This window comes from Primulina tabacum, chromosome 8 (assembly GCF_025594145.1).
Source record: "Primulina tabacum isolate GXHZ01 chromosome 8, ASM2559414v2, whole genome shotgun sequence".
In the NCBI taxonomy this organism is placed as follows: Eukaryota; Viridiplantae; Streptophyta; class Magnoliopsida; order Lamiales; family Gesneriaceae; genus Primulina; species Primulina tabacum.
The window spans coordinates 7,001,280-7,024,129 of NC_134557.1; the positions used below are offsets into that span (position 1 = coordinate 7,001,280).

Below are 22,850 nucleotides of genomic sequence, written 5' to 3' on the forward strand. Positions count from 1 at the left end.
TGTCCAAATTTTGAACAAATTAACCAAAGTACCATTAAAATTCCGCTAAACAGTGCCAAATTTAATTAAAAAAATTATTAATATTATGTCATATTTATAGGTATTGCAAGAGCCAACTACCTTATTGAAGACGAATTTCAGTTAACGTATGATAAGTAGAAAATGCTCGACTAAAAGGAAAAGAAAACTTTTAAGTCGTGTTTTTCGTGGTTTTCCCATGTTAGAACTTCCGTACCAATTCGGTTTATCCGGAATGGAACCCGATAGAATTCCTCATGGACTGATTGAGAGCTGGTTAATTTCTTAATGCTTGTTCCAAGTTAGAAGCTTTAGTAGTGTCTGAATGCGAAAGTTTCCTTTGGATGATGATTTGATGCCAGATTTACATTTATACATATACAATCTTAGTACTTGTTTCAGTAGAATTTATGCTAGTATAAGGGTAGTACCCTAATCCTAAATCCAAAAATCCCAAGATCTAAAATTGCTTCGGACATGCGGGGTCTAAGTACATTGGGATCCCCTTCACATGGCTTTGGTATCAATCGTCTATGCTCGCCCAATTATATACTGACCCGAGCAAGTGGGCCATTGTCAGGGTGGGATTCCTATAATGACATAGGAGAGCTGGGCACTAATAATTAGACCAGATGCCTGGACGGAGAGTGCTCGGCAAGAGGCCCTCTTGTTGCCCGGAGAGGTTGGCTAGTTAAGTGCTCCGTAGACGAGAGTCCATGGTTCTCGTAGAAGTGCAGCATTATTCTCATCCTAGACAAGAGCTTATGGTCGATTTTGACGACATGCCCAAAGGAAGAGCAAGGCCGGGCCGAATATCCGGTGTTTCAAAAAAATAAAATACACACACTATGTAGAGTAAATCGGAAATTCGATATATACATATATACCAATGGATTGTGAGACGAATATCTTATTTGGGTCACACATGAAAAAATATTATTTTTTATGCTAAAAGTATTATTTATTATTTTAAATATGTGCATGCTTAATCCGTCTCACAAGAGACCTACAGTTGATTTAACATTGATTAGTCAGTTTGTTTAGATAAACTTAATTTAGGAAAACCTGGAATCTTTAACACATATCGATAGATTGTCATGATAAACCCAAAATAAGTATATTTTGATATAATTAAAAATGTAAAGATTGTTAAGTAGTAAATAATAACGAATGAGACATAAAAAGTAGACTTGTCAAAATGGGTGAGGTCTGTCGGACTGGCCCTAGATTGATAAAATAGCATACCGTTTGGAGACGGGCCAAACGGGTTGAGCCCATTTGGGTTGCGGGCCAAGACAGCCCGCCAGATTACTGTGACCCGTCTAACCCGCGGCCCAAAGTGAATTGGGCTGTGTTGACCATTTAAAGGCCCGCCAAAATAGCGGGCTGGGCTGCCTAATGGCGGGTTGCCGGCGGGTGGCGGGCTGGCATGTCTAATAAAAAATGGAAACTATTATTTGTATCCTGAGAAGGGAGAACAATATCGATCCCGGAGTGTTCGTCATCCCCACCGAGCTCATTAATGGTGTCTCTAGCTCTCCTTGATGCTTTGCGTAACCATGTCGCACCCCTTGGCAATTCTTACAAACACGTATATATCAAATCTTTAAAACACCAAAAAATTTTATATACTCATAGCTACCAAAGATTACTAGCAAATATCAAAGAATAATCTTGAGGATAAAGCGGGTTTTTTTTATCTTGTTTAAATTTAAATTAAAATAACCCTTATTTTTTTATTTATCTCGTAGATTAAATTTTGGATTAAACTTTGAATTTGTACTAAATAAATCTGAATATAAAAAATGTACCGCGGTCTGTTTTTGTGTTATGATTTTTGTCAATATAGAAAAAGCAAAAGACAATTCACTTACTTTCATTGCACGATTCAAAAGAAGGGTGTACGTGGGATTTCCTGAACGGAAGATCGTGGAAGCGGATGTCTCTCCGGCGACGTCGGAGGCAGGGTTGTTGGCGTCAACCTTATATGCGGTTCTCAGAGTATCCATGGTCCGACAACGGGTCGGCCACCTGCGCACATATGACGCCGTTGTGTGCTGTGGTCTTCAGCAAGAAATCGCTGGCCCATTTCATGCGGATTGCGGCCACCGCATTTTTCAGCTCCCCAGCTACGCACATGTTCCTGCCAAGTCTATGATGCTTCACGACAGCAATGTGGCGTTGAACACCGTGGGGAAGCCGAATTTGGTGTTGTCTCGAGTGTCATAGTATCCTCCTGTCATATCGACCTGAATGCAATGAAGTTTCTCAGAAAAATCATCCCAATAGGTTTACAGTACATCAGTAAAAATGTTTAGAAGTGTGACAAATTATACTCCGGCGGAGGCGTCGTCATGCAAGGCGGAGTCTCTGAGCCATCGGATGCGTTGGTTTGGGTGAGTTTTCCCGAGCGCTGGCCTTCGAAGAAAAGGATGCTTTTTCTGAGTTTGTCGCTGTAGTGTGTCCCGCGGCGGCGGATTGGTGATGAAAGAAGAGGGGGAAGAGCGGCCGAGATGGATAGGAAATTTTCCGGGAATTGGCGAGGAAATAGAGCCATTTGGTTCAACAGTTGGCACAAAAATAAGAGTGAAAATTTATTAGGGGTTAAATGGACCGATAGTAAATCTGACAAGTGGCGAATGTTGATTGGATGCAGTGGGATACCAATTAGTGAGAAGTTGATTGGTCAGAGATGGTTTGACTGCTTGAGGTGAATCACGGTATAAAAATTAAGTGTTTTTGGTTTTTCTTAAAAAAAAAATTGTGTTTTAATCCAAAATTTTGTTTCAAATTTAGGATTTTTGTGTCGAATTAGCTTTAAACTATTCGAATTAGTTTTTTGAATATAACCATAATGTATGATTTTGCCAAATATTTGTTAAAAAATTAATAAATCTCGTCTTGTATTATTTATTATCTTTAAATAATATTACGGGATCTATTCAAATTTCCTAGCTTATCAGTCCGATAGATGAGCATAATATTCCATTAATTTGCAAGTTTAGTTTCTCCTAACTGGAATAGAAGTTAGAGAAACAAAAATATTCGATTTATCCATGAGCAGATCTCTTATTACACCGTCTCACGTGTTTATATCCATGAGACGCGTTGATCCAACTCATGTAATGAGAAATAATGTTTTTTAATGAGTTATTATGTTCAACAAAATTAACGCTGATAGGTTTTTTTTGTTCATTTACAGAATGCATGAGGAGTTCTGTACATTTTTAGTTTTCCAGTTCAGTAGCTAAGGTCAGGTCAGGTGGAGAAAAAGGAATCGTGCCAAAAATAGAATACAGACACCAATAATTGAAGTAAAACTTTGAATACCCAAAATCTTTCATAGACGAAAGAAACAAATTTAATGGCATTGTTGGAATTTGGAAAAATGAGACTGCTCCATAATAAAATTGGCCCGAATATAAATTACTGGTATAAATCATTATAATACGTATTGAGCAAAATAAATTGACAATATTTGAAAGGTTTCTCGATTTGAGTTTTATTTACTAAAATTGAACTAAAATTATTAAAAAGTTTTTAGGCATGCTCGAACTAGCTAGCCTGCCAACAATCTGTGTTACAGGTCTGCTTCATTACTTTAATATTGCATTATTATTATTTTCACGTATTGAATATCATCCACGTGCATGCATTAAATGCAATAAATAGGTTAAACATTATAATTTAATGTGGTAACAATTAATGGCTTAAGATATAAACTATAGGCAATATTTTTTTGTTTCATATATAATTAAATTAATTTAGTATTTTAATTTGTATGTAATCTATGTCATATATATGTATATATAATTAATGGATAATCTTATTATTATTTTTTAAAAAAATATTACCCGAGTTTTTTGTAAGTCTGGCAGTGAACATTTTTTTTTTTTTGGAATTATTTGTTGTTTGTTATTATCCATTTTCGGTTCTATATAATGAGCATAAATTTGTAAACATTTTATTAAGCAAGAAATAAAATCTCATTTCATTTTTTTCCCGCTGTTTCTTGTCCATTCATTCTGTATTGACAAATTTTTCACTTATCTTTTTAATTTCATTTCATAAAATTTAACTTGATTCCGTTCGGTTAAGCAACTCGTTCCAAATTTAACTTAAATTAAATATGAGCTTAGAAAGGTACCTATATTATGCGGTAGAGTGTCCGATTTATGATATGTAACGTTGAGAAAACCAGAATTCAAGGTGGTTCGATGATCGAGTTTTCAATATTGTCAAGATCCATAATCAACCCATATTTCAGACATTTACAACCAAACGAAGCCCACTTGCAAAAAAACTAAATTAAATCTCCAGCAGTGAAGCCCGATATATTTTAAATTTTTGGGCTGAAAATTTCTATTTTTATCTTCCTTAAATGGATCTATTTCCGAAAACGAGTTGTTGAATAAAAGATGAGTAGTGAATTAAAGGAAGTGAGAGTTGTCTCACATTGAAAAATGTGTCAAGAAAAGTATTCCTTATTAGCTCCAAGTTTGAGCTAAGGTTTTGAGCCCCTAGGGCTACCGGAAGTTTTTAGAAAGTAGAAGACGCTGATAGGCTGGGTCTCTGTCTACTGTGGTCTTTTGACCGTATTAATTTTTTGGAGAAAATTTACTTGGAAAATAATTTTTATTTTTGAAATAAAGACAAAGACTGCAACAGTGTATCCATTAGTTGCCTACAACATTCATAAGATATTTTTGCATAAATTTTCCTATTTCGTTCGTTGTTAGCAAGAGAGTGCTGCACTCTTAATTCGAAGTCGTTGTATTTTATACGAACAATTTCTTCTTGCGGATAAAGGACTTATCCTTGCCTTGACCTACTACTTACTGTTGTTGCTAACATTGTTCCATTGTCCAAGATCCATAATAAATACACTAGTTAGTATTTTTTTTCATCTACACATCAAAAGAGATTACATTAAGAAAAATATTATATCTTATTTTTTCATATCCTTTACAAAAATGAAAATTATCATTAAGCTGTATAATTGTGACTAGATTTTGAACATCCTAGCTACCAAACGTAATGAAGAAATTAAAGAGAAAAACCTTAATGAATGTCACTAGAGACATCGAAACATTACAAGTAGATGCATATTAATTAACAAAGTAGGCACACCTTGATATATATATATATATATATATATATAGTGATACTTCAATAATTTGTATCATAATGCACGGGAGGTTCGATATTTATGTTCGATTTTAAAAAATATATATATAAAATCCATAGTTACAAACTTCATCATTGATTTCCCCACTCTTGTCTTGTCAAATAAAAAAATTGGTAGCATGTACATGCATTTATAAATTTAAATTCAAGATAATACTTTAAAAATAATAATTTTTTTTAGAAATATAGAGAAACCGTCTGTGTCCACAAATGGACCCCGAACTCGAGTATAAATTCCACAGTGATTCCAAGTTTAAAATTCCACTTTAATTTCTTACATGTAATAATCACAAAAAAAAGACCGTTGCTTTATCCCAATTGGTCTCTCAAGTCAAGTAGGTAATGTGGGCGGGGCACATGAAGATATCTTCCACAATGACGATACAAGGCTTTTTGACCAAACTACATATGGCTTGTATCTTTCAATAGTGTACGCGTGGTTATTCATACACCAAACTCGTCTGCAGAATTAATGAAATGACGACGTTCAATTCTAAGGTTGGTATGAACTTAAATTAACACTATGTGTGCTTACGTGTTTGACCGGTAACTAAAATTTAGAGTTTATGCAAAACTGGTATATATTGCACCGCAAAGTTCGGAAACAAATGAATCTCTGATCAGGCTCAATCGAGTAGAAATTTGGTTCACGTGTTTGACAAACCCAATCTTTTTTAATACAAATCGAACTCGAGTTGACGGGAATATATTTTTATGCAAGAATTAATTAAGACTACAATATATATCAATAAACTGGTAATAAGTTTAGATTTGTGTACCAAGCCAATAATCCAAATGTTTGATGTCCAAATGCATATAATCCTATGTTGTTATCTTGTGCAGCCTATCATTATTATTTAATATTATTTGATTTTATTATTAGTAATAATTTTATTAATTAAGAAGATATAAAAATAAAAGAGGTAGCATGTGCCACTGGACACGGTCCATAGAAAGAAAGAGACGCGAACAAGCAAGCTTCATAAAGCTTCGTGGATTGGACACGTGTCATCGCACGAGCGGCTGTGCACATGGCTTAATACCTACCTTACCATGTGCCGCCGCGCAACAAATTAATATTTTAGTTTTCATGCATGCATTCCTGTGTATTATGTCCCGTTCTATTAACCAGTGTCAAAAATTTGTGTGAGACGGTCTCACGGGTCATATTTTGTGAGACGTATATCTTATTTGGGTCATCTACGAAAAATATTAGTTTTTATGCTTAGAATATTACTTTTTATTGTGAATCTCGGTAAAGTTGACTCGTCTCACGAGTCTCACAGATAAAGATTCGTAAGACCGTCTCACAAGAGACTTACTCATTAATTAATTAATTAACTTTATTTTTTTATGTTGTGTGTGGTAGATGATCTTTTTCCATTCTAGGAGGTGATTGGAAGATATACTCTTTAAATAAATTAATTTCAAATTTTGTGTAAAATATTTTCAAGGCACTAATATAATTTTAGGAGGTTTATAATTTGATTTTAAATTGGCGATCCCTGCAAACAGTTAAAGTCGTTACCCGTTAGGGACGTTTAAGTAGAAAATGGTAGAAGTTTGCTTCTGCTTTTCCTGACCGTTGCGTCGTTGAGCTCAAAGGATCTTTAATGAATGCATTACACAATAAAGTATAATAATTATTATAATTATAAACAATAAAAGTTCAAAGGTAGGGGGGCCTATCCCTCCAATGCTACATAAAAATTCATATGGCTCAAATATTTTGTTAATATATATATATTATAATTATAAACAATAAAAGTTCAAAGGTAGGGGGGCCTATCCCTCCAATGCTACATAAAAATTCATATGGCTCAAATATTTTGTTAATATATATATATATATATTTTGTTAATATATATATATATTGACACATATTCCATAGATGAATGCAAGTTTTTTCGAATTGTGCAGCTAAAATCACATATTCTTTTTTATCATTTGCCTTTAGAGAATGCCCATTTTCCAATATATACAAATTAAAAGTGATTTTATCCAAAAAAAATTCCAACTTATTGGTATTTCTTTGTTACCCAAAGTCGTTATCTTTCAATCACGTGTCTGTAAACCACATTAATTAAACAAAATATACTGGACAAGTTCTACGTGACAAGTTCGCTAGAAATGATGTTAAAATCGAACTTCCGACAATTTACCAAACGCTAACATACTCTATTAACTCGAACTTTAACTTTATTTGACATTTGAATTTTTGGGAAAACTTTGGAGGTGGGGAATTATAATGCGTTTACTATGTATACGAGAATGTGCATATTTGGGTGCGTCAACAGCGTATACATTGAGAAACAAAGCACGAGACTAGATACACTGTGCACAAAGAAACTAGTTTATGTTAATTAAAATATGTATATTTAACTCTGTCCTCTTCTTAAATATATTTAATGTTCGTATAAGTAATTAACAACTTAATTTAGCCTTGATATCCAACATTTCCTCGTACGCAAAAATTTATGTGAAACGGTCTCACGGGTCGTATTTTGTGAGACAGATTTCTTATTTGGGTCATCTATGAAAAATTATTACTTTTTATACTAAGAGTATTAATTTTTATTGTGAATATCGGTAGGGTTGACCCGTCTCACAGATAAAGATTCGTGAGACCGTCTCACAAGAGACCTACTCTTCCTCATATATATATATGCCATCGAACCCATATTCGAACTGGCTTCGAAACGAATCATTTATTTATTACGGCATATAATCGGTAACCACAAAAATGTGTTATTTAAGTTATTTTTTTAAAAAAAAAAACAGGATAGTAAAAGGATAAGAATGATAAATTGGTGATTTTTTTTTATTTTACAACATATTTGAATCGTTACTTTTACAAAAATTATTTATGTATATGGACTTTTACATATAAAATTAAAGAACCTCATTGCTAATAAATTTTTTATTTCAAAGTTAATATCATATGTCGATGATTGATCGATTATTAACATCTCATCCCTATCATAATAAGAAATACTCGGATAAAAAAGTCTATTAAGTCAAATATTTTAATTTGTAATTTTGGCGTCATATTATCATTATTTAATTCTGATGCAATAAATGCTAGGTTAAATTATTATGATTATAATTATTTAATGGGACGGTTCAAAATCTAAGGATGGGGCTTGTCGAGGATTAATAAATTTGTATTGCTGTTATCCATTGGAAAACCTCATCCACGTTGTCTTGTCATATTTTGAAACAAATCAATCTGAGCCGAACAATATCATGCTCGAATTTAACTCATTTACAATGCTCGAGCTCAGTGCGAGCTATTATCATGAGGATCGAGATCGGCTCGTTATAAAATTATCAAGCTCGTGAATATCTCAGGAACGACTTGTTAATAGCTCGTTTATCATGTGTTAACAAGTCTGGCTTGGGCTGAGCTCGTTTTTGAGCTCGTTAACAAGATCATTTTTTAACTCGTTTTTGAGTTCGTCCAATATTTTTAGCCAAAAAGTCAACTAAGATATGATAATTTAAGAGAATAACTAGACTTCTCATTTTATAGTCTTTCAATCGCTTTACTTAAGCTCAAAATTTCAATGTAAGATAATGCAAGTTATTATTGTAAATTCAATGCTCAACAAACTAGTAGAGCTCGATCTCGACATAAACAAGCCGAGCTCGAGTTAGCGAGCTTACGAGCCAAATTTTCTTAAGCTCTAGCTCGACTCAGTAAAATTGTATAACTCAAAATCGAGCTCAAACTCAGCTCGATAAGTTTAAGGAACGATCTCAAATATCCTTTTTACTGAGCCGAGCTTAAAGTAGCTCGTCAGCGGCTTAATTCTTTTATGTCCCTATGTACAATAATAATAGAGAAAAATTAAACTTTTGTTTATAAATTTTTTAAAAAAAAATTTAAATCGATGGGGAAAAATCGTAAAGCTTTGAAAAGTCGGGGGACTCAATTTACCTACTCTATAGTCAATTAAACTTGATTAATTGATCTATCTCTATAAATATCATTCGAATAATTCTAATTTTAATGCTTAAAACCATACTCCGGTTGCGTAAATATATGGAATCAGCTTATATAAATAAAATAAAAATACAAAAACATAAAAGTCAACAAAAAGTGATCTTTTTCGGATCCAGGTTTTTGTTGAGATTATTTTGTAGTGTTTTTAGGGATACATGGACATATAAATATTTTACCGTCATTTTCATCATATAACAAATGTATTATTTTATATTATAGAATTTATACGCGTTTATGATTTTTAAATGAGTCAAGAAAACGAAATAATTTTCTTTAAAGTTTTTAGCTAGAGTAATCAGAAAATTTATATTTTTACATTTCAAGCATCAGCAGCTTAACCCAACATTATCTTTTAGTGTATCTTGAAAAAAAAAGTGAAAAACTTATATTAAATCAAAGTTGGAAAAAATTTGTGTGAGACGGTCTCACGGGTCGTATTTTGTGAGACATATCTCTTATTTGAGTCATCCATAAAAAAAGAAAAACTTATATATTAAATTAAAGTTTAGCTAAATATATATAAAAAAGTGGAATAATTAATTGGACGGTGCCGATTATCAATATGTTAATTATGACAGGCGAAAGTGCTAACCTATTCTCCATGGCATCCCAAATCCAATCCAAAACGTTAAAAGGTGCCACATGTTTGCATTTAAAGACAAATTAAAAAAAAGTAGTCACAAAAAAATACACAAATTAAAAACGAAAAGAAAAAAAAAAGAGAGAAATTATAAATATGATACATTCATTATTCACACCTAAGTAATCGATAAAAATCGAACCTGTGACTTTGGCTACGATACCATTATAGGACTGATCGTTTGCTATTTTACCAAAATACATAGTTGGTGATAACGGTAAAACTCAATTATTTTAAACCGCACAACGGCTCAAACACTATGTTTCGATATAACAAGGAAAAGTACTCTAGAGTGATAAGAATATAGTGTTAATTAGGCATCGATTACGTATTTTAAGTGAAAGAATTCTATGCAAAATGAAATTACAATAAAAACCTTCAAATTTTTATACCATTTGAATTAAATCATTTGTTGTGTATACCTTTGAGCAGATGGTAATTCACGGATTATTAAATCTTTACTTACGCATGTTAAAATTAAAAGTGACATAAATTAGAAGAGTAGGTCTCTTGTGAGACGGTCTCACGAATCTTTATTTGTGAGACGAGTTAACCCTACCGATATTCACAATAAAAAATAATACTCTTAGCATAAAAAGTAATAATTTTTCATAGATAATCTCACAAAATACGACTCCTGAGACCATCTCACACAAATTTTGCCAAATAACAAAAGGTAATCTGTTAGTACACTTGATTAATAGCAGTACACTACAAGTGTAAATAGTATCTTTGTCGCTTATCATATCATATAATTTAAATAGGCATTTATAGATTTCAATTTCTTAGGTAAAAAATGTATTTTACTTCCGCAATAAATGTTATCTGTGAAATAATATCAAATATGTAATATTTGGTTTCGTTAATTTACAAAAACCGATGAAATAAAATACATTTTTCTTTATTTCAGAAGTAGTTCATTTCGAACGGGTTTTGCCTCCTTGACCGGTCAAAAATTTTGATTTTTTATTGACCACGACTTCAGTTTTGCAAAGTAAAATATATATTTTTATTTCAAGTACGTCTACTTTCGAAATGATATATCTATAATTTCATTTAATGTATGAAATATACAACCTAATTTCTACTAGTGGTGTAAACATATATTTTTTATTCAAAACAGGTGTCAGTCAGGTTCCGGAACGAGGATCCTTATTTGTTCTCATACCAAAGATTTACAGAAAAAAGCAATGGACCCGATTCTGATTCAAATCAAACAAATTTCCATGTTTCGAAGCAAGCGTAGATATAATTTGCAAGAACAAAAAGAATTACAAAATCACATAAATTTTGTTTTTCACTTTGTTTTTTTACAGAAATTTAAGTGCCAGCTTTGTCTTATGTATTATTAATTGAATTTTGAGGGATAAATGCATCCAGGTTCTCACAAATTGTGTAACATTTCCAAAAATTAACTTACGTTATTTCCCCCCACAAAGAAAACATTAAACCGCAGAAACCTATTTATTTAAAACCCAATTTACCTTACTCAAGAATCCAACTTCAAATCCGCCCATGTTTAGGACACAATAATGGGAAAAGCTAATGTCAAGGTAATAATTAAGGAAAATCTAATTGGATTTAGCCATTCACTAAGATGGAGATATTTATTTTAAATACTACATTAAAACTATATTTTAAAATAAAAAAAAAATTGTTACCGAACCATATTTACGAGTTTAAGCTTCCAAAAATATTGGTATATAAGTTGCTATTGAACAAATGCAATGAATTTTAAAATAAGTAAACTCAATCTCTTCTATATTTAATTTAAGTTGATCTTGGATTCTTATTTTTAAATTTTGATTGTTTCATTCCCCATTAACTGTATGTGTTTGTTTACCTTAATTAAAAAGTACGAGCCCTATGCTTTCATATTTTTCATTTATATGTGACAAAAAATATATTTATTATTTTTAATTTATACATATCCATTTACGTATGCATGCATAATTATTATCGACTGTATGTACATATTATTTTGTTCATTATAGGTTATATTATATAATAAAACATAGAATAATAATTCTACAATAAATTGATATAATAAAATATAGAATAATAATTCTACAATAAATTGATGTAAGTAGTAACAGAAGACAAGGTTCCTAAAACGAGGGAAACTTCAATTTTTTCCTTGACAATTTAAAGGAAAGTGAGCGATGGGGTTTCCATTATTTATTTTAGAAACTTCCCAAGATTCCGTATCAGTTTTTTCTTTTTCCTATTTCGGAAAATGTAAAATATTCAAATGTGAAATGGCTTGTTTTGTGGCTTCGTGTGATAAATTATTTTAATTTTATCATATATTAAAAAGCCATTGTTTTATTCTAAGTTTGCTGATTCTTTGTCTTTTAGTAAACTTTCCATTCTATATAAGCCTCAAATTCTTCTCACTCATACTGTTATTCAAGAACATATCATTTCACAAAGAAATGGCGATGGGAGATATGGCAAATTTATGGGGATACGAAGAGGTGAACCTCGAAAGCTATGCTTCGTTTCTTGATTTTTTTGGTCACTTTTTTGTCTTGAATTGAGTCCCATTTCAAAGTTATGGTTATTGTGTTTTGTGCTAAGTGACATTTAGTCTGAGATTTCAGTGTCTATGATGGCATTTTAATGCCCAAAGATGTTTAGAATTGGCTTTAAATCCAACATTCCTCTTGAGTCCCATTTTAATTGAGACTCAGTTGAGTTGTGTTTGGAGGAGGAAACCACCCCTGTATCCTTTGTGAGTGTAAGTGCAGATCTTGTGCAAGTAAAGTATTTCTATTTATGTGAAGCTTTGAATGTTTTTTGGGTAATGTCGGAATCTTTTGTTCCCCTCTTTTAAAAAATTTGTCTGATTCACTGAACAAAACTTGTTCTCCGTCTTTTATGATAGGAATCAACGTTCTTTTCTTCTGTTTAAAAATAGCTTCTCTTATTTATGCAGCATCATGAAGCAGAGCAACTGGGGCACAAGCTTCTTGTAACGTCCCTCGAAATCGAAAAGTTAAAGGCGGAAGCGAAGGAGGAAGTGAGGAAGAACAATGAGTTAATCTACCTACTAAAGTTTGCCTTAAGAGAAAGGGATGAAGCCAAGAATCAACTCCAAAACCTGCTCAACACCACCGAAAAGAACCTACCCTCCTCCATTCCCCATTTCCAAGTCGATAGCCCTGTCCCAAAACCTACAGCAAAGGCCAATTCAAGCGTAACAGAATCCAATAGTCTCTCAGAAACATACAACTACCACTCACACGGGTCCTCCCCTGTGGACTGCCTTTTTGATTCTGTCCCGTCACCTGAATTCACAAACATCAACTTTGTTGTCAGCAACAACCCTTTGGTCCAAGAACCAATGGGTACTATTCCTAACAGCCGCGTCGCGTCCGAGGTTATGCCAAGGTTCGACGAAGGCTCGTTTGTGATAGACAATCTTGTGAGGGGGAGACCTTTGCCTCAACAAGGGAGGTTTCTGCAGGCTGTTCTTGATGCCGGGCCACTTGTTCACACGCTTTTCATGGCTGGGCCGCTGCCTAGGTGGCGAAATCCTCCACAGCTTCAGCCGGCTCAGATTCCTCCAGTGTCAATCAAAGGATGTGACACCGATATTTTCGCTCAGAAACCGCCAGCTAATTCAGGACTTTTGCCTCAAAGATTACTAAATCTTCAGCCTTTCCCACAGATGTCTTGTGGGTCGTCCCAAGTTTTTTCAGCACCTATGTTGAGTTTCTCTAACGTGGCGTCCGGATCATGTCTGAGTAATAGTTCTGCCATGCCTTCTGGGTTAAATGTTAGTGCCTGTGTCCCTTTTGGTAAGAGACAGAGGCTATGCTAAATTGATAGTCAAGTTGTTCCAGCAATTTTTGTACATTTCAGTGGGGATTGGTGTAAATGCTGTAGTTTGATTTTGGTCTCAAGTGGATTAGGGTTTGAATTCTGTTAAATGTAGTTGATTTGAATGTTTGACAAGTTAAGGTTAACTTTTCTTCATCGTATCCTCCTTTTCAATTCAGTTTAGCTATCGTATACTAGAAAATCTGTATTGATAAATACTATGGTAAATAGACTACATGTACCAGTAGAATAAACAAAGAATCTCCATGACTGGTGGACGGCCTAGATTAAACATCATTCGGGATTTTGGTATTTGAGAAAAATTGAGCCATTGGATATCTATGCTTGGGACCCATTTTTTTCTCATAAAACATACTGGGCCAGCCCTGAATTGGGTTAGTCTTTTTAAATTCCCTCTCGTATCATTGGGCTGAATTCCAACCAATTTCTCATAACTATATTCCATGAACTTTTTATTGTTCAAAAAAAGATTATGTATTACACACAAGTATATATAATTCGTAATCCAAAGATGGAAGGATCGGGAAATAGTTGGATTTTATAAACTTGTTCAAACATTATTCTCAAAAAGCAGTAAAATCAATTTAAAGTTTAGCTCTCTAATAAATGGCAAATGATTTGGACCATGCGCCGACATCCACGAGAGAAAGAGCTTTTTTATCAATCATTCTTATACTTACATAAAGTTTAACACAATATCAGCTTTTCTATATCACCTTAATTTTCATATATGGGACAACTACATCATTCCCCAATTCCATTCACACACATGAAAAATCCATTCACACACAAATCAATATTTTATGTATATATATATAATATATTATATAATCCAACATGTAATCCTCGTATAAAACAAAAAACAAAAAACAAAATATTTCTGTTAAGATTATACTATTATCCGCGAAATCTGAATTTGACTAGGACTTAATCGCCAATTCGTTCTATCCCCCTCTATAAATAGCAACCCATACTACAATCCACGTTAAAAAAAATACAGTTTAGATTTCATTTGTTCTCTGCTTTCCAAAAACAAAGAAGATCATATGGAGATTGATTTGTCACCAAAGTTGGCGAAGAAGGTGTACGGCGGAGACGGCGGCGCTTACTATGCGTGGTGTCCCGATGAGCTGCCGATGCTGCGTGAGGGAAACATCGGCGCTGCCAAGCTTGCTCTTGAGAAGAATGGATTCGCTATGCCTCGCTATTCCGACTCTGCCAAGGTTGCTTATGTTCTTCAAGGTATCATTCGAAAACTTTTGTTTAATTAAGACGTGGGTTTAATTTGCTTTTGCATGCATCATATGTTATTGTTGTGTGAATGAAATCACACCGTTTCCAATTGAATTTAATTAAAGAATACAAGCAATAATCATGCGAAAACAATTCTTCAATTCAACCGACAATTACATATGTTATTGTTATGTGAATGAAATCACACATTCAAATTACTTTACAAATTTATATTTTTCCTAAACTAAATCTTATAATTATATAAAATATGTCGATGTATAATTCATCTTTTGTGGCATTTGTAATTAATTCAAAGTTTTTTCTTCGAACATATTGCTAGTAATATTTTATTTTTACTTTAAATCATTCGATTTTCACTCTTTGTTTTTGCTTTATTATTATTTGAAAATACAATTTTAGTAGAATTCTCAATGTTGTTGGCTACTAATATTTTCAAATCCAAATTCTATATTTTTTTCCCGCTGCCAAAACAGATAATAAATGTTTAGTTGTCAATTCGTCCAATTTATGCGAATGTTAGATTCATTTTTTAATATTTTATCCTATGAAATCTCGATCGTCAATAATTTTAATCTAAACCGTTTTTCCCCTCTGAATTGTGTTATGTAAGGTAGTGGAGTCGCCGGAATTGTCCTCCCCGAAAAAGAAGAGAAAGTTCTCGCAATCAAGAAAGGCGACGCCTTAGCCCTCCCGTTTGGCGTGGTCACATGGTGGTACAACAAACAAGACCCCGAACTCGTAATCCTCTTCCTCGGAGACACCTCGACCGCCCACAAGTCCGGCTCCTTCACCGACTTCTTCCTTACCGGCCCCAACGGCATCTTCACTGGGTTCTCCACCGAGTTCGTGGGCCGTGCATGGGACTTGGATGAAGCCACCGTCAAAACCCTAGTCAGCACGCAATCTGGTAATGGCATAGTAAAGCTCAACCCCGGAATCAAGATGCCCGAACCAAAGAAAGAACACTACAAGGGCATGGCTTTGAACTGCGAGGAAGCTCCATTGGATGTCGATATCAAGAAAGGAGGAAAAGTTGTGGTTCTTAACACGAAGAACCTGCCGTTGGTCGGGGAAGTCGGGCTCGGCGCAGACCTTGTTCGGCTTAATGGCAATGCAATGTGTTCCCCAGGGTTTTCCTGTGATTCTGCGTTGCAGGTTACCTACATCGTGAGGGGAAGTGGCAGGGTTCAGGTGGTTGGAGTTGATGGGAAGAGGGTTTTGGAGACAACAATTAAAGCTGGCAATCTTTTCATCGTTCCTAGGTTCTTTGTGGTGTCCAAGATTTCTGATCCCGAGGGCATGGATTGGTTCTCTATCATAACAACTCCCAAGTAAGTGTCTGTTGAATTTATTTAGTTTACTGCCACTCTCCTTTCGACTCAAGTGGCACCAAATGTGTCAAATAGTGATACATTATCTTGATTTGTAGAAAATTCATGTGATTGTGTGTTTGAAATTGCAGCCCAATATTCACTCATCTGGCTGGAAGGACCTCAGTTTGGAAGGCGCTGTCTCCTCAAGTGTTGCAGGCATCTTTCAATGTACCTGCGGATGTGGAGCAAAAGTTTAGCTCCAAGAGAAAGGCTGAAGAGATCTTCTTCCCTCCGCCAAATTAAATTCGCCAACAATTAATCTCTTCCCATTTTGTTTAATTCAGTAATAATTTTGTTTAGCAATAACCGTTAGGAATTGGAACACTCTATTATTTTGTTTCTTTTATTTTCAGTTTAGATTATTAAACTTTCTCATTTTCATTTTTAAATGGATGCTAGCTATTAAATTATTTTATCATAGTTTTTTCGGGATGTTCGAAAGTTTAAAATAATAATTATTATTTCTTTCCACCATAATTCTTTTGCACCGTCGATACTATATGTTTCGTGTGGTTAATAAGTTATAAAATTAATTATGTGAAGCCATCGTCCTCTGGTAAAACTCAAGTATGAGTGCTTTTCTTGCATGATTAACGATGATCACCAACTGATCAGGATCCACTGGTCCACAAAGCTGATATTTTTTTAACCTTCAGTAATTTCGTTGTATTATGTTGCATAGTTTTGCCTGCAAGCTGCGGCAAATGTTGCCAAAAAATATTCGGGGCATGGTCGTGTACTTTGACTCAGACAACTCCGTCTCACCAAAAAGAATGGCACAGCTTCTCGGTCAGTCTTTCAATCCTGCTAATTCAGAGATTAAAAATGTAATTTTTCAGGTTTGTTTTGCTATCTCTTTCTTTACATCCGTTGTTTTTCCAAACAATTATTAGAAGGAAATCAAATAAATTTCTGATTCAGTCATCTAGATGCCCATTGCTCTGGATTTATCGTTGTAAAAATTTTTTGCAGTTGTCTTTCCATTCATTTGACAACAGCATATGACTCAGTTGATACTTGATAGTGAATATATCCAGAGTCTAGACACAATTATGTTGGCAGAGAGTAGAATCCATATAACATGTCACAGGAAAAATCAATAACTATTTCTATTTTCATATATTTAATCCTTTTGCAGGTTAACCAAATTCTTGAACGGCAATGAGCAGCATGGTGCATTACTCTGTATTTGACATCTAAACTCTACTGGATCTGCTTCATCAGTTGTTGCATGATTTGAAATCTCAGGTTTTTTTGATGCAACATCGTTTTATTTTTTCACATATTCTTATGTTTTAATCTGCTTATTTTTTAGCCTCTGGAATATGATTTCGTTGTATGTATCAATAAAATTTCATTCAGATGTGTTGCCAAGTCAGGATGCTTATAATTGATTCACTTTCATCCCTTATATCCCCAGTTCTTGGAGGTAGGGGTGCGCGCGGGTCGGGTTTTCGGGTACCCGAAATGATCGAGTATTTACCCGACAGTCGGGTACCCGGAAAAAAAAATTTTCGGGTACACCAACTCGATCATTTCGGGTACCCGGTTTTTTTCTGAAAAAATATATATTTTTCACCTTTCTTAAAATATCACGTCATTATATCGAGTTATGGCTATTCATTATATCATATTATGACTATTAAATTAAAAAAACACATGTTTTTTTCACATTTCACAAAATATCATGTCATTATATCATTTTATGATTAGTCATTTGTCATTATATCGGGTTATGACTAGCCACAAAAAATACATGTATTTTTTAAATAAATAGACGGATAGACTCATAAATTTTTTAATAAAAATTTTTGGGTACCCGATCGGGTATCGTTAAAATACCCGAATCCGAACGCGAAAATTATTTTCGGGTATTGGGTACCAAACAAACCCGTTTTTTTAAAAAACAAATACCCTACCCAATTGGGTCGGATCGGGTACCCGATACCCGAAAATAAACGTCCACCCCTACTTGGAGGTGGTGGTGCACATGGTATATATGTTCCATAAACACAATTGACACTTCATTATCTAGTATCGATACCTTCAAATTTCTTATGAATCAAAATTGTGTTTCACACTTTCTGTGTTTTTAGATAAACACTGAATAAGTACTTGTACCATTTGTGCATATAATTATCCCAAATAAATGAGTTGTACAAGTATATTTTAGGATAGAAAGAGTGTCCTTGTCTTTACCAAATAAGATTGTTTAATATTTTCTGTATGTCTTAAGAATTTACTAACCATACAAGCTTGGGATGTACAAACTGAGTGTTGAAAGGCTAGAGGCGCAAAGGAAATTTTCATATGGGTAAAATTGTGCCTAAAAGGACTTTTGTGTCGTGGGTTTTATAAGGGCATGCCATAATGGTTTCTGCTCGATTCTTGTTAAAGGAGCTAGCACATGAGCATAACATTTCTGTATTGGTACCTATGTATTGAGTTATATTTCTCTTTTGCTTTGCACTGTTGTGTTCTTTTTTCTTGCTCGAAGTTTTTCTATTTCAAATGATACTACAAATCCTATCTGCCTGTTGAAGCTGACTATTTGTGATACCACGTCTTAAAAAATAAAGATTTAAAATGAGTTTATAACGGGGTACAATGGACTTCTATAACAACTTGAGATAATCATTTTCGTAAAGCGAGGACCAATACGAAGTAGTTGCTATAGGGACTCATTGTGCAGTCACGCAGGCGCGGGCCCGGGCTCGGGGAGTGACAATTGTAATTTGAATAGAAATAAAATTTTATACAATTCACAGAAGAATCAACCTGGCCTGGATTGTGTTAATTAAACTGGTGGATTGCATAAATTTCTAAGAGAAATAGCCGCATCGATCTATAAAATGGTAAACTATATTACTCCATATGGTCATGGATATATCGGACTAATTTAGAAATATTAATGAGTCAGATTAGTCATTGCAAGCCAGCCAAGTCTCAAAAAGACCTTAATTAATGCAGATTGCTATCCTAAATAGAGATGGTAGCCTGTATGACAATTAAAAACTTCTGTTGAACGAGCTGCCTCTAAATGCGCTGTTAATGTGTACATTTGCTTGTTTATATGTTGCCTTTGACTAATTTTTAGTGAGTTCTAATACATATTAATTTTAAAAATATGTTCATGAATTATTTTTTTATGTCAAAATAATTAACAAAAAAAATGACCACTTGCCAAAAGAGAATGTTATATGATTTCTAACCTGCGGTAAAATTATAAAAAATAGTGAGGGACTATAATCTAATTTTTATGTATGAATTAAAAAAAAAAAAATTTAAAAAAAAAAGAAAAAAAAGATCTATGTAAAAACTCTGTCTGCTGAACTGCACGTGGCTTATATTAAAATTTTAATACTTTATTAAATAGATTGTGAAGCCCTTGCTACCAGTTTGATGAGTACTTTATTTTCTTTTCTTTTCTTTTGTTGTTTTTAATAGGGTTGGTGAGTTGCACGCTATTATTCTACCATTTATGTCACATCAGATTAAATACTTCACTGGATGCGATATGAGATCTAACCACTTATAAATTAATGTCGTTTTCTTACTATTTTTTATACATTTTATTCCATGCAATCCCTTTCTTATTATTATGAATTTATCATTTGTGTATGTATTTCATAATAAATTATGATAACCCAAAAATAAGAACAAAATTTCTATTAAATTGCTTCGTGTGATGTACACTGACTAATATATTAATGTTTTTTTAAAATTGAGATTCGACTAGCAGATGCTGAACCAATTGATCTATTTTGTCCATGTTATATCATAATAATAATTTATTTATATGTTTACATAGTATGAACAAAAAGAAAAGAACTACCGAAGAAATCGGATACGAGAAAAGATGAGTCGATTATACTACAAGAAATAGCGAATGAGTAGAGCCTTTCAACTCTTTAGAGACCACCTTCTGTATTAGCTTTAACTTCTAATCTGGGCAAAGCCACTCTCCGCTTACGAGGCATTGTTTATACCAAGTAAATATATAAATAAATTATTGTTATGATATAACATGGAAAAATAAATCAATTGGTTCAACATCTGCTAGTCGAATCTCAATTTAAAAAAAAACATTATTATATTATTCAGTCTACATCACACAAGCAATTTAATAGAACTTTGTTTCTATTTTTGTGTTATCATAATTTATTATGAAATACATACACAAATGATAAATTGATAATAAGAAATTGCATGGAATAAAATTAGTTTATACATATAAAAAAATATGTGTATATGTTATGTGAAAATAAATATATCATATGTCACCGCTCATTTGGTGACAGGTGAAGTGATACAATCCTCTCCCATTGAAACAGAGACAGATTCAAACCGTGAAAACAAAAACATGTCTGTCTCAAGTTCTAATGGATAAATGTATAATTATAGCAATGTTATAATAAACTTGTTTGAGAAATGATTAGTGTTTTGCACGCTTAAACATGCCTATTAATCTCAATTAAGTGTTCCATTTTTAGTTTCAACATTAATTCACGAGCTTCATTTATTTTAGGACCAATTATTTGCCACTTTAACAAAAATTAGAGTAGGTAGTAAATATGTTACTCACATCTTGTAAATCATACATCAACTCAAACACTATTTTCGATTGTTCTATCCAGTAGAGACATTATTATATCCAACAATATCTCTTCTAATAATAAAAATTGTTGCAATCAATGGAAATTAAACATGTGACATAAGCTCTGATACTAATTGTAGATCGATTGTTTGACGCTTTAGCAAAAATTATAGTTAGTAGTAAGTGTATATCTCAAATCTTTTAAATCGTACAACTCAATCATCATGTTTCGATTGCTTACTCAGGAGAGACAATTATTGCACCAAACATTTATGTTTTCGAATAAAAAATATTTGCATGATAATATAAAAATATCGAAAATAATTATGGATATTTTATTTAAAAATATGACGCCTTAATTGAGAATGAATTCAATTTTATTACGTTAGCATTTTGTATATTTATATGAAACTAATGAAATTTTAAATTTTATGTTTAAATTTATTCATTTAATTTTAAACTTATGGTATTTTATTATTTTATCTCTTGTTTACTTAAAATAATCAAAAAAATCTAAAACATTTTTTTTACTTTCAAACTCGATTACAACACTTCCTTAATTTTTGTCTTTTTTAATTATTCACAACCTGAAAAACAACCTCAAAACTATCCAAAATTAATACTCATGAATTTTTTTTGAGATTTTAAAACTAAAATTTTAACATATATAGTTTATAATGAAAAATATATTGCAATTTTTGTAAAAATAACACGCATATGTATACTATATTCATATATATACTATAACTGTACTTGTACACTTACTATTTATATTTTGAACATAAAATTTATTTTATTACAGATTTTATATTGCAAGAAAAGTCATCTTCGGACAAGGCTCTGGATATGAGCAATTTGTTTTTGCTTTTTCGAGCAATTAATTATATTATATCATATATATAGTGAGTAGGTATTAAAAACTACAGCAAGCCGGTAGTTAGGGTTTGTTCTTCCCACCCATCGTGCAGTTGAAATAATTGCATTATTTGGATCACGTGATTAACAATTAAATTGGATCACGTGATGCAACAAGTGACATTCCTTTTTTCACGTTTAATATAAAGTAGTAATTGTCGCATATGCACTTGTTTTGTGACCTACGTGAGATTTTAAAGGCTCGAGTTTTTCCTAAAATAAAAATCAAGTTTCTCACTATTTATCAAGATTCTAAAAAGCATGAAGCGATTTGAAGCGTGGATGTCGAGCTCTAAGCTTTTCAAGTTTAAGCGAGATTAGCACATGCTTAAGCGTGAAAAAACATTTTTTATTTTTAGTGTAATTGTAATTATCTCAAACCAATAAATAGGTAAAATAATACATAAATATGATAAATTTAAGTTTGATACATTAATTCTCATATTTATAAAAGCATAAAATCTCAAAATTGCAATCTTTATTTGTTTTTGCAACTAGATCACATTAAAAAATGCTAAATATTTATCAAATCATTATCAAACATGTTTAAACATAATTAAAATTAAAAAAATAAACATTTAAATTATAAACCTAATTTATTATTTGAAAATAAAAAGACATACCTTAAAAAAAATTAAAAATAAATAAATGTGATTAATTGTGCTTAAGCACATTTAATTAAACATCTTGCTTAATTCGATAAAACTACAGTTTAATCGTTTTTTCCGTTTTTCTCCGAAACGGGGCGTTTTGTTGATCTTCAAACTCAAGCGTACTTAAATGGATTTTTTAGTACACTGCTATTTGTCAAGGATAATCCTATAAAGCTGAGTAGTTGACATACAAAATTATGCGTCATTTGATTGAAAGAAATATGAGTCATACTAAATCCAATACAATTAATTAATTATTTTATTTAATTAATATTACACGTGCTGGCTTCGCCACCGTTCGTGCCACCAACCACACACAGACTCTCTTTTTTTGCCAACTTGGTGATTATGTGTGTATAAA

At 32.7% G+C, this 22,850-nt stretch overlaps 2 protein-coding genes and 1 pseudogene across 2 annotated transcripts; all 3 read left to right on the forward strand.

The window, feature by feature from the left end:
- Nucleotides 1-12,227: 12,227 nt before the first annotated feature.
- On the forward strand, nucleotides 12,228-13,842 carry LOC142554485 (uncharacterized). The gene is made up of 2 exons (XM_075665154.1): nucleotides 12,228-12,328; nucleotides 12,790-13,842. Exons 1-2 carry the CDS (start codon nucleotides 12,287-12,289, stop codon nucleotides 13,675-13,677), a joined length of 930 nt encoding a protein of 309 aa, XP_075521269.1. The 5' UTR covers nucleotides 12,228-12,286; the 3' UTR covers nucleotides 13,678-13,842.
- Nucleotides 13,843-14,690: 848 nt separating this feature from the next.
- Nucleotides 14,691-16,756, forward strand: LOC142554486 (glutelin type-A 2-like). Its single transcript, XM_075665155.1, has 3 exons — nucleotides 14,691-14,939; nucleotides 15,562-16,282; nucleotides 16,414-16,756. Exons 1-3 carry the CDS (start codon nucleotides 14,744-14,746, stop codon nucleotides 16,565-16,567), a joined length of 1,071 nt encoding a protein of 356 aa, XP_075521270.1. The 5' UTR covers nucleotides 14,691-14,743; the 3' UTR covers nucleotides 16,568-16,756.
- On the forward strand, nucleotides 16,713-18,769 carry LOC142554349 (DNA repair protein RAD51 homolog 4-like; annotated as a pseudogene).
- Nucleotides 18,770-22,850: the final 4,081 nt, after the last annotated feature.

Bases quoted from the DNA above. Each gene is read 5' to 3' on its own strand.
- LOC142554485 (XM_075665154.1), top strand. From the start codon at position 12,287: ATGGCGATGGGAGATATGGCAAATTTATGGGGATACGAAGAG. The intron at 12,329-12,789 runs GTGAACCTCGAA...TTATTTATGCAG, and splicing joins ATTTATGGGGATACGAAGAG to CATCATGAAGCAGAGCAACT.
- LOC142554486 (XM_075665155.1), top strand. From the start codon at position 14,744: ATGGAGATTGATTTGTCACCAAAGTTGGCGAAGAAGGTGTACGGCGGA. The intron at 14,940-15,561 runs GTATCATTCGAA...GTGTTATGTAAG, and splicing joins GGTTGCTTATGTTCTTCAAG to GTAGTGGAGTCGCCGGAATT. The intron at 16,283-16,413 runs GTAAGTGTCTGT...TTGAAATTGCAG, and splicing joins TCTATCATAACAACTCCCAA to CCCAATATTCACTCATCTGG.